Here is a 12430-nt window from a genome sequence, read left to right on the forward strand (position 1 = left end):
ATACACTCGCACACACACACACACTCACACATATCCATCCACACATATACAGACTCAAGCAGACATATTTAAAGGCCAATATATATGTCTGCTTGTGTCTGTATATGTGTGGATGAATATGTGTGTGTGTGTGAGTGTATACCTGTCCTTTTTTCCCCCTAAGCTAAGTCTTTCTGCTCCCGGGATTGGAATGACTCCTTACCCTCTCCCTTAAAAGCCACATCCTTTCATCTTTCCCTCTCCTTCCCTCTTTCCTGGCAAAGCAACCATTGGTTGTGAAAACTTGAAATTTTGTGTGTGTGTTTGTGTGTTTTTTTATTATGTCTATCTACCAGCGCTTTCCCGTTTGGTAAGTCATAGAATCTTTGTTTTTAAATAAATAATTAATAATATAAGTGCAACCTATATGTGAATTGGCCCAGCCCAGCTGCCTTGTATTCTTTTGAGGTTAGGTTGATTTATGCTAAGTTATTGTTGTTGTTGTTGTCTACAGTCCTGAGACTGGTTTGATGCAGCTCTCCATGAACTACTATGTGATATTAACACAAGTTCTGTTGCAGATTACATCTAAGATTAATTGATGGGTTAAGGAATGCACTAAATGGGCTACACCTGGGCAAAGTTGAAATCTCTTTAAATGGATTAATTCCGAGGCCATGGTTGAGGTGCATCTCCCAGTACCTACTGCAACCTACATCCTTCTGAATCTGTTTAGTGTATTCATCTCTTGGTCTCCCTCTACGATTTTTACCCTCCATGCTGCCCTCCAATGCTAAATTTGTGATCCCTTGATGCCTCAGAACATGTCCTACCAACCGGTCCCTTCTTCTTGTCAAGTTGTGCCACAAACTCCCCTTCTCCCCAATTCTATTAAATACCTCCTCATTAGTTACATGATCTACCCATCTAATCTTCAGCATTCTTCTGTAGCACCACATTTCGAAAGCTTCTATTCTCTTTTTGTCTAAACTATTTATCATCCATGTTTCACTTCCATACATGGCTACACTCCATACAAATACTTTCAGAAACGACTTCCTGACACTTAAATCAATACTCAATGTTAACAAATTTCTCTTCTTCAGAAACGCTTTCCTTGCCATTGCCAGTCTACATTTTATATCCTCTCTACTTCGACAATCATCAGTTATTTTGCTCCCTAAATAGCAAAACTCCTTTACTACTTTAAATGTCTCATTTCCTAATCTAATTCCCTCAGCATCACCCGACTTAATTCGACTACATTCCATTATCCTCGTTTTGCTTTTGTTGATGTTCATCTTATATCCTCCTTTCAAGACACTGTCCTTTCTGTTCAACTGCTCTTTCAAGTCCTTTGCTGTCTCTGACAGAACTACAACATCATCGGCGAACCTCAACATTTTCATTTCTTCTCCATGGATTTTAATACCTACTCCGAACTTTTCTTTTGTTTCCTTTACTGCTTGCTCAATATACAGATTGAATAACATCGGGGAGAGGCAACAACCCTGTCTCACTCCCTTCCTAACCACTGCTTCCCTTTCATGTCCCTCGACTCTTATAACTGCCATCTGGTTTCTGTACAAATTGTAAATAGCCTTTCGCTCCCTGTATTTTACCCCTGCCACCTTTAGAATTTGAAAGAGAGTATTCCAGTCAACATTGTCAAAAGCTTTCTCTACGTCTACAAACGCTAGAAATGTAGGTTTGCCTTTCCTTAATCTATTTTCTAAGATAAGTCGTAGGGTCAGTATTGCCTCACGTGTTCCAACATTTCTGCAGAATCCAAACTGATCCTCCCCGAGGTCGGCTTCTACCAGTTTTTCCATTCGTCTGCAAAGAATTCACGTTAGTATTTTGCAGCTGTGACTTATTAAACTGATAGTTTGTTGATTTTCACATCTCTCAACACCTGCTTTCTTTGGTATTGGAATTATTATATTCTTCTTGAAGTCTGAGGGTATTTCGCCTGTCTCATACATCTTGCTCACTAGATGGTAGAGTTTTGTCAGGACTGGCTCTCCCAAGGCTGTCAGTAGTTCCAATGGAATGTTGTCTACTCCCGGGGCCTTGTTCCGACACAGGTCTTTCAGTGCTCTGTCAAACTCTTCATGCAGTATCGTTACTCCCATTTCATCTTCATCTACATCCTCTTCCATTTCCATAATATTGTCCTCAAGTACATCGCCCTTGTATAGACCCTCTATATACTCCTTCCACCTTTCTGCTTTCCCTTCTTTGCTTAGAACTCGGTTTCCATCTGAGCTCTTGATATTCATACAAGTGGCTCTCTTTTCTCCAAAGGTCTCTTTAGTTTTCCTGTAGGCAGTATCTATCTTACCCCTAGTGAGATAAGCCTCTACATCCTTACATTTGTCCTCTAGCCATCCCTGCTTACCATTTTGCACTTCCTGTTGATCTCATTTTTGAGACATTTGTATCCTTTTTGCCTGCTTCATTTACTGCATTTTTATATTTTCTCCTTTCATCAATTAAATTCAGTATATCTTCTGTTACCCAAGGATTTCTACTAGCCCTCGTCTTTTTACCTACTTGATCCTCTGCTGCCTTCACTACTTCATCCCTCAAAGCTACTCATTCTTCTTCTACTGTATTTCTTTCCCCCATTCCTGTAAATTGTTCCCTTATGCTCTCCCTCAAACTCTGTACAACCTCTGGTTTAGTCAGTTTGACCAGATCCCATCTCCTTAAATTCCCACCTTTTTGCAGCTTCTTCAGTTTTAATCTACAGGTCATAACCAATAGATTGTGGTCAGAGTCCACATCTGCTCCTGGAAATGTCTTACAATTTAAAATCTGGTTCCTAAATATCTGTCTCACCATTATGTAATCTATCTGATACCTTCTAGTATCTCCAGGATTCTTCCATATATACAACCTTCTTTTATGATTCTTGAACCAAGTGTTAGCTATGATTAAGTTATGCTCTGTGCAAAATTCTGCCAGACGGCTTCCTCTTTCATTTCTCTCCCCCAATCCATATTCACGCACTATGTTTCCTTCTCTCCCTTTTCTTACTCTCAAATTCCAGTCACCCATGACTATTAAATTTTCATCTCCCTTTACTACCTAAATAATTTCTTTTATCTTATCATACATTTCATCATGCTAAGTTAACAGACATTTAAGGTTTTGTGAATACTTGTTCCCTAAAATTTTAGGGAGAAGCTTTTAATGTGTTATCTGGATGACTCACTCATACATGTTTTTGTTAAGTGATGCATCAGTCATATTTCCCTGTGTAATTATTTTAGCTTGCTTCTTTTTACTTTGCCAGTTTTTATATTATCTTAAAGGATATTAGCTGCTCTCTCTTGTTTTATGCCATTTTAACCACATTTGTTTCTACTAATAATTGTAAGGGCACTGGTAACCTTGCTGTTGAGTGTCCATAAACAGTGACAAGTGTTCATTTGAGATTTGCAGTCAAGTGTATCATGATGTAACAAGGAAGTCTTGTGGCAGCTACACGATAACCCCTTCGCATTTGTTACCTCCCATAAACAGATGTTTGTCATTGTCATCCACAGCTTGCCTACCACGCTCTTTATTGACAGGTTAAAACCATTCATTACTACATGATCACAAGACTAAGAAGAGCACACACAATATACCACCTGGTCCTTAGTCTGTGAGAATGCTGATACCACACATCTCATCAGCAACACCAGCACATTCTGACAACACTCCATTTGTGATATTTTCTGGACATCATGTACATTTTAACCCTGGATACCAGAGACGTTTTGGCAGGGAGGGGGTTAGGGAGGATTATAGTGGGACTGGGCTCTAACACTTCCACACTCCTTGGTTTATATGAAGACACTCTGCCTATTGGATTGCTTTGGTGACAAATTATGTGTATTAGTGTTAGTTAATGCATTTACTTCTTTGATTGTTAATTGTAATATCTACAATAAAATAATGTTATAAATCAAACACCACAAAACTCAACTAAGCTGGAAACACTGTGTTGCATTTTTTCTGAGGAACATCTGAATTACTTTTTTAATTATTGTGTTGTATTGCCCTAAATATAAAGAGAAAACAGATGGCGTACATGTGCCAGAGGTTAACAACCAGAACTGCAGGAGTACTAAACAACATCAGTGCTATACTTAAAAAGTGTTTTTCATGAACAATTAGTATACTGTGTTTAGTAAACATGCTCATGAAAGTGCAAAACTGTTCATTTTCTTTCAAGATATTTTAGAACATTATTCATAAATTAGCTATCTTCAAAGCTCTCCAGTGAGAGAATATACTAACTCTGTTCTCCCTGATCTCACCTTGTGTGCATTACATATTGTGTAATCAGCTCAGATCTACCAGGAATGAATGAAGTTGTTAGTTTTAGTAGTGAGTCTGTTCCATGCTTATTTCTCCTTTAATGTTGAACATTAACAGCACTCTCAGGTTGAAAATAGAAATGTAACGTTGCTTTCCACTATTAAACTAACAGATACACTTCTCTTTTGACACATTCTATTCTTCCTCAGACATTTATTTTGTCCATAAATAGAGTCAGTTGCTCAGGGCCAGTTGAATTGGAATTATTTCTAAAACAATATGCAGACTGGACTCAAACCTGTCTCTGAAGCAATGCACAGATTGCTTCATAGTTTAGATGTTCCCACATATATAACTTTGACAACCTAGAATTTGAAATATCAATACGACCCATTAATGGCAGTGAAAGACTTAAGACACTGAGATATAATACGTAATCTTGTATTTCAGTTTACAGCTAGAAATTTACTGAGAGATCTGTGAGAAATATATAATTTTATTAATTTTAATATTACAATTAGACATCTGACACAAGAACAAATTGCATTTGTACAAAATATGGACCTTTTTGTAGCAATTATTTACTACTAAGTGCAGCAGTGAACATTGCAAGAAGATACACTATACAACACAACACAAATGGGACAGGGCTTTGTTCTTTGTACATACAAAATGTATAAAGCCACCTATAGTTAGAAGCAATAGCTTACCTGTAACCTTACACAAAAATCCATTACTTATAACTGGAATAATTTTTTCTAGTTTCCCCACATATAGGAATTCCAGTTACCCACAGTAATTTGTGTACAGAGTAAAATCAGCAGTTCATTATCTTACATATTTAGATCAGCAGGTTCATTTCCAGTTTTTAAATTTAAAGAAAAGAAAACTGGAGATATGTGTCCTTTTATGTAATCCTGTTAATGAGCATAGTTACTCTGTAGTCACATAGTGACAAAAACTTGATTTCCGTTGTCCATATTTTTTGGCAACTCAATAAAAAGGCAGTTAATTACCAATATGAGTCTGCTTTTTAGCCTCAGTGAGTATATGTAATTACAAATCATAATAAACAGATCATAAATACTAATGTATTTTATAAACATTGTTGAAAACTGTAAATTTTGGTTTTTATGACATTAATATTTTAATCAGGATTTAACTGCAGTAAAGAAAGTATGGTTTGTAATTGTTAAATATTCAGACACTGTGCATTAATTAGGAGACATTCCATTGATTACTTAAAGCATTCATTCTTGAGACATACCGCTCTTTAAGGTTAAATGTTTAGATGTATATTGAAGTTGGGCAATAAACTGGAAATATTATGTTCTTGGGGCTTTGATATTTTGTTTGGTAATAAATACCAGTACATATTTCAAAAATAAAAACTGTCATTTAGTCTGTTTTTATACATGATCATTGCAATTCAGAGATGGTAGATAAGTTTTTTGTGTATATCTTTTTGTTTTACAATCCTCTGCTGTTCTTCATATTGTAACACAAAAAACTTTCTGCTTTGGTAGGAATCCTGTTTTCTGTTCAAACATGAGTTATCTGTTGAAAATGAACTTCTGACCTTAATGTTTTAGATACATAGCATATTTGCTTTAAGCAGTTTTTGGTTTACACAATAGTCTATGCAAGTTATCAGCAAGTAGAACACATGCTTCCCTCCATTTTGAGTGTTGAAGTTTTCTGTGTCCATTCACAACATGTAAGCAGGCTTGACTGAAGGGAGAACACAATGCAGTACATGTTGTAAAATCTGTTTCCGCTTGTTATGTCACTCCAGAAGACTACAACAGTCACTGTTCCGTGCTGAAGTATGAGTTCTGCATAAGATATAGTTTGTCTATTGGATTAACCTGAACAACACTGGGAAGTAAAACGTCAGGTGGTGGGTGTGGAGGATGCTGGTGAGTGTGCTGCACTTCAAGATTCTGTAGGGACATGCTGTCCGAGCCACCTTCATCTAGCTGCTCAAAATTTGTACTATCATCCAGTGAAATATCAGAGCTACAGAAGCTTTCCCCTGAGTGGTTAGGGTAACCATCTGAAACAAAAACAGATACACAAATTAATAAATAGATGATAAAATTCACACATATTACTTGAAGTGGTGAATGTTTGTTTGTTTTACATACAGTTGAAACAACCACAAACATAAAAAAACACTGTAGCTTTAGAGAAGTAGGTGTATAAATAAAGACATAATATGTGGTGGTTAATAATTGGGGAGTGTTTGTACTTAATAATGGGTCTAATATGAGATGCTGACAGAGAATGTGGAATTATCAATTATGTCAAGTTATAGATTTTTCTGTTTATGTTCTCTTCTGTTTTTGGGGATTTTAAGTGTTCTATCATATATGTTAAGGGGGGACTTCCACAGTGTTAAGATAAATAACAAAATGAAAGAAATTGACAAATGAATGAAAATAACTTACTTTTGCCTATTTTGTACTTAACAGTATCTCCCTGTATAAATATTACTGTATTTTGTTCCATCCTGTGTTGTTTCACAGACTAATTTTTTAAAATAGAAAACAATAAGGGTAAGTCAAATGTTAATTTATTAAAATGAGTTCACTTAGAATTAATAGCCAGAGGTCAATGAAAGAATCTGAATAATTTTTGATTTTCTACACTCCAGTACACTTCCTCTTTAATAGCTTTAACTGTTATCCATAAACGCCACCAGTGAACTTTGATATACACTATAAGCACACAGCATATAAACAGGATTTCCACTTAGGCCTTACAGTAGGACCATAAATTCTAAAATATAGGGATTTGTATGGGAATTTAACATGAATAGTGTGTGTTGCTCACCAGCCTCAGTGGTTCTCTTACAGATGATCTGCTGTTAAGGAAGCACAGTGTAAAACATTTAACTGTTAGAAATCTTATATATCAGACTGTTTATATGATCCAGGACATGTGGAATACCACTGTCACATTAGGTTATAAAAATGTGAGAATTATGCAATAACGAAGCACTGCTTTACTGAAGAACCAAGTATGGCATATGAGATAATGCAGATAGTTGCATACGTACATACATACATACATTAATCCTTGTTCCATAGACATGGATATGACATTTTATAATGATGTGGAACGTGTCACTTTAACGTAAGTTTTCTTTACACAAAATAATTAATTAATTAATTAACTTTTTTACAGTTAACTACTTCATATCTAAGAATTCATCTATTGAGTAGAAGGAGTTGTCATTCAGAAATTGTTTTAATTTGCTTTTAAACGTTGGTTGGCTATCTGTCAGACTTTTAATACTATTTGGCAAATGACCAAAGATTTTTGTGGCAGCATAATTCACCCCTTTCTGTGCCAAAATGGGATTTAATCCAGAATAGTGAATATCATCCTTTCTTCTAGTGTTCTAGCTATGCACTTCACTGTTATTTTGTATTGGGATGGGTTATTAATGACAAATTTCATAAGTGAATATATGTATTGTGAGGGTACTGTGAATATCCTGAGTTCCTTAAATAAATGTCTGCAAGGTGATCTGCAGTGGGCTCCAGTTATTATTCTGATTACACGCTTTTGTGCAATGAATACTTTCTCTCTTAATGGCGAATTGCCCCAAAATATGATGCCATATGAAAGCAGTGAATGAAAACAGCCATAGTAGGCTAATTTACTTATATAATAATCACCAAAGTTTGCAATAACCCTTATAGCATAAGTAGCTGAACCTAACCGTTTCAGCAGATCATCGATGTGTTTCTTCCAACTCAGTTTCTCATCAGTGCACACACCCAGAAATTTTGAGTATTCAGCAACAGAATTCCGTTCATAGTCTATACAGGGTGATTCAAAAAGAATACCACAACTTTAGGAATTTAAAACTCTGCAACGACAAAAGGCAGAGCTAAGCACTATCTGTTGGCGAATTAAGGGAGCTATAAAGTTTCATTTAGTTGTACATTTGTTCGCTTGAGGCGCTGTTGACTAGGCGTCAGCGTCAGTTGATGCTAAGATGGCGACCGCTCAACAGAAAGCTTTTTGTGTTATTGAGTACAGCAGAAGTGAATCAACGACAGTTGTTCAGCGTGCATTTCGAACGAAGTATGGTGTTAAACCTCCTGATAGGTGGTGTATTAAACGTTGGTATAAACAGTTTGCAGAGAATGGGTGTTTGTGTAAAGGGAAAAGTTCTGAACGGCCGAGAACGAGTGATGAAAATGTAGCACGCATCCAGCAAGCATTTGTTCGCAGCCCAGGAAAATCGATTCGCAGAGTTAGTAGAGAGCTGCAAATTCCACAATCAACTGTATGGAGAGTCCTACGAGCGCCACCACATTGGCACTTATCTGTCCGTAACTACCTGAACGTCAACTACCCGAGGCAATGGAATGGCCGCCAGGCAGCCCGTGACAGAGCACTTCATCACTGGCCTCCAAGAAGCCCTGATCTTATCCCCTGCGATTTTTTCTTGTGGGGGTATGTTAAGGATATGGTGTTTCGGCCACCTCTCCCAGCCACCATTGATGATTTGAAACGAGAAATAACAGCAGGTATCCAAACTGTTACGCCTGATATGCTACAGAGAGTGTGGAACGAGTTGGAGTATCGGGTTGATATTGCTCGAGTGTCTGGAGGGGGCCATATTGAACATCTCTGAACTTGTTTTTGAGTGAAAAAAAACCTTTTTAAATACTCTTTGTAATGATGTATAACAGAAGGTTATATTATGTTTCTTTCATTAAATACACATTTTTAAAGTTGTGGTATTCTTTTTGAATCACCCTGTATTTATCAATGGTGTTATGCCATTTATTGTACAGAATTGTATAAACTGTGTTTTCTAAAAATTTAGTGAGAATCCATTTGCGGAGAACCACCTAATAATTATCTGAAAGACATTATTTGCAATTTCCTCAGCTAATTCTTGCTTCTTGGGTGTGATTGCTATACTTGTATCATCTGCAAAAAGAACTAACTTTGCATCTTCATGAAAATAGAGTGGCAAGTCGTTGAATTGCTGTCACACTCCTCTACTGGCATAGTGTTCTTGAGAAAGTATCTAAATTAAGGCTGGTGGATAGCACTAATCTTCTCAATACAGATTTTTAAATTAAAGCAAGAAATGGAAACTACATTATCGTGCATTAAAACAGAGTGTACTTTGGCTCACCTACCATAAGATTTTGATGGCAGTGTTTGGTAACAATAAGTAAGTCTTGGCAACAGCTACCACATGGTGGCACTGTATGTATACATTACATTAGAGATAGCTTGTTGTACACAATAGTGCATCATCTGCAGTCTATACAGGTGCTGGCTCAGGTAACAGGTTGATGAGATCCAGGAAAAGTATCAGGTAGATAGATGAAGCATTATGTCAGGCTGGATTTTGTATGCAGCAGAAAGTCCAAGGGGATTACCATAACTGACTTGTATGAAAACTTTTATATGTGCATCAGTAGAAATGTACGTAGGTTTTAGTAGTAAACTTTTATTCTGCTTCAGTAATTCCTCCCAAACTATGTAGTTCTTATGCACTGTATAAAGTGCAGAGAATTTTATAATGTGGAGAATGATTGTATTCTCATAATTTTGAATGGCAACAAAAATGATATCGTATTATGCCTTTTGTAATAAGTGCTGAGTAGTAAATATTGTCATATGTGTATGTGTTGGATGAGCACCAAAAATAATTAGAGGTAGACACGGATAGTTGTTCCCACACTCCATTATCACTAGGGTATGTTAATGTCATCCACTCTGGCACTGGTTAGATATATTAGTGTCTTCAGTTTTCTAATGTGTGCTAAAAATGCAATAATTAAATGTTTTCACAAGCACTCAGAACATTCTGTCTCTCCCAGCTGGCATATTACTTGTGGTTCCATGTATCATCATTCAGAAATTGAGTAGGAACAACTGAAATTAAGGAAAAAGTTTGATGTACTCTTAAATAGACATCATAACTTGACTCATGCCATTTAGCAGTCACAGCAGCACTTACCATCAGGTGAGTAGGGAACGTTGGGGTTGAGCGGCTGGCTGCCAGATGGCGTGAAGTTGACGTCAGGATCCCTCACAGATAGGCCATTGACGCCTAGGTACTGATCTATGCACAAACAAAATTGTTAGCATTTTATTACGGTATAGCATCAAATATAATTTTAAGTAACCTTTGATATAAAATGTGAGTTCTGAAGACTCTGATCATGGTGCTCAATACACTTGATGAATAAAGATATACTGGTACATCATGGGCAGAATGTTGTCTCTAGGATGGCTTGCAGTATGACCATTCAGTATTACTACAGGAAAAGGAAAATGACCATTCTATTTACCTAAACAATTGAGATAGAGGTATGAGTGATAAGTACAGCATGTCTCAGATCCTGGAGTCTCAGGAGCTAATAGTTTTCACTGCTAATTTTCACTTTGTTTGCTTTATCTCAGCAACAAGATTTCCCAACATCTGTACTATTGTGAACAATTGGTAAGGCAGAGGCTGATCAGCCAGACTGTGACTTACTTAATGGCACTGAAGCATTCCATAGTATAATTTCATGACAGTAGGCTTGCTGTCAAACAATGAAAAATTTTGATGAAGAATAATACAAGACCATCCATGAGCAACCACATAATAATCATCACCTTCTGCCCATGCATCATCAGAATATACACTGAATGCAGCTGAATTAAAGATATTTGACTGAAGGAACATCATGACATATGGAGTGTGGAAAAACGAGCATTAGCAGACATACAGATTGCCAAGACATCAAATTCAATTATGTCTTAAAAGACCATCCATGAGCAACCACATAATAATCATCACCTTCTGCCCATGCATCATCAGAATATACACTGAATGCAGCTGAATTAAAGATATTTGACTGAAGGAACATCATGACATACGGAGTGTGGAAAAACGAGCATTAGCAGACATACAGATTGCCAAGACATCAAATTCAATTATGTCTTAACAAGATGATCCTACTTTTAGGTCTGCACTGTGCTGGTATCTTTGACAATTATTTCCATTATGTAGATGAACTGTTTGTTTTATAGCCTTAGGCAATAATTTTCTTTGAGTGGATGGCACTGTTTATCCTGTTAGAGGTCAACTGTAGTATTACACACGCGACTGTGAGGGTAACTCTATAATACCATAGCCAACATGTTTAAAGGATCTGAAAATTATTCAGTCTATAATTTGATTTGACCCTCACTCCTACCAAAAGTGAGTTCAGTTTTTTATACATTGCACCACGTTACATAGTGTTATTGAGCAATTTAACATCTTTGTTTTTCTTATACTACAATCAATATTTGAGTTTCTGTAGACATCACTTCTTTATATATTTCTTTCTTTCTTGATTCCTTCATATTTACCTTGTAGCCACTTTGCTTTTACATCTGTACAAATTCTATTGATATTCGTGGATGTTCTGATTCATATCTAGAATATTGATGAATTCATGGGTTCTTGCACAGACAGAAATAGTATGACGAGGACCTGCATCATAACCAAGAAGTAGAGTGAAATGAGAGAAGATATACATTGAATGGAAGAAGAAAAAGGCTGAAAGCTTCAGTCTGAATTCAACAGAATATTGGAAAATGTATGTTCTACACTGCAAGTGTTGTCGATGAGATTTTTATAGTTACTAAAACTGCTGGGAGATATTAATCAACTTAGAGACCAAAAAATATGGAATAAGAGATATGTCTTACAATTTTCAGAGAAAATTTTTCTCTATTGAAAAAATACTGATGAGCCTGATAACCGACAATTTAAAACATTTGCTTGAATATTGTACAAAAAGCTACATGGTGATGGTGGATGGTAAGTATGTTTCAGGAACAGTAAATCAGCCCTAATTTTCTGCACAATTAAAAAAAAAAACAGAGACAAGATCAATCACTTACAATAAGACTTGAGAGAATAAGGACAAAGTATAAAGACAGAGGAATTATTTTTAGTAACTACAAATCAAAGGTAAACTGAACAAGACAAGCTCATATAAAAAAGAGTGTAAGACAAGGCTTCACATTATAGTCAATCATATCTTCATGCTGAAGGAGAAATGAATGAAGTGATCAAAAAACACAGAGTTGATAGAAAAAATCAGGTACTAATTCC

General features: G+C 36.3%; 1 protein-coding gene across 1 annotated transcript in view; it reads right to left on the reverse strand.

Moving 5' to 3' along the window:
• Positions 1-6101: 6101 nt before the first annotated feature.
• The window catches only part of LOC124613838 (LIM homeobox transcription factor 1-beta-like), a 123939-nt gene continuing 117610 nt past the window's right edge, over positions 6102-12430 (reverse strand). Inside the window, exons 6-7 of the mRNA XM_047142561.1 lie at positions 10295-10399; positions 6102-6349 (exon numbers count right to left, since the gene is read on the reverse strand). Coding sequence (XP_046998517.1) covers positions 6102-6349; positions 10295-10399 — 353 coding nt within the window. The remainder of the gene's footprint in view (positions 6350-10294; positions 10400-12430) is intronic.

Source organism: Schistocerca americana, chromosome 4 (genome assembly GCF_021461395.2).
Source record: "Schistocerca americana isolate TAMUIC-IGC-003095 chromosome 4, iqSchAmer2.1, whole genome shotgun sequence".
NCBI lineage: Eukaryota > Metazoa > Arthropoda > Insecta > Orthoptera > Acrididae > Schistocerca > Schistocerca americana.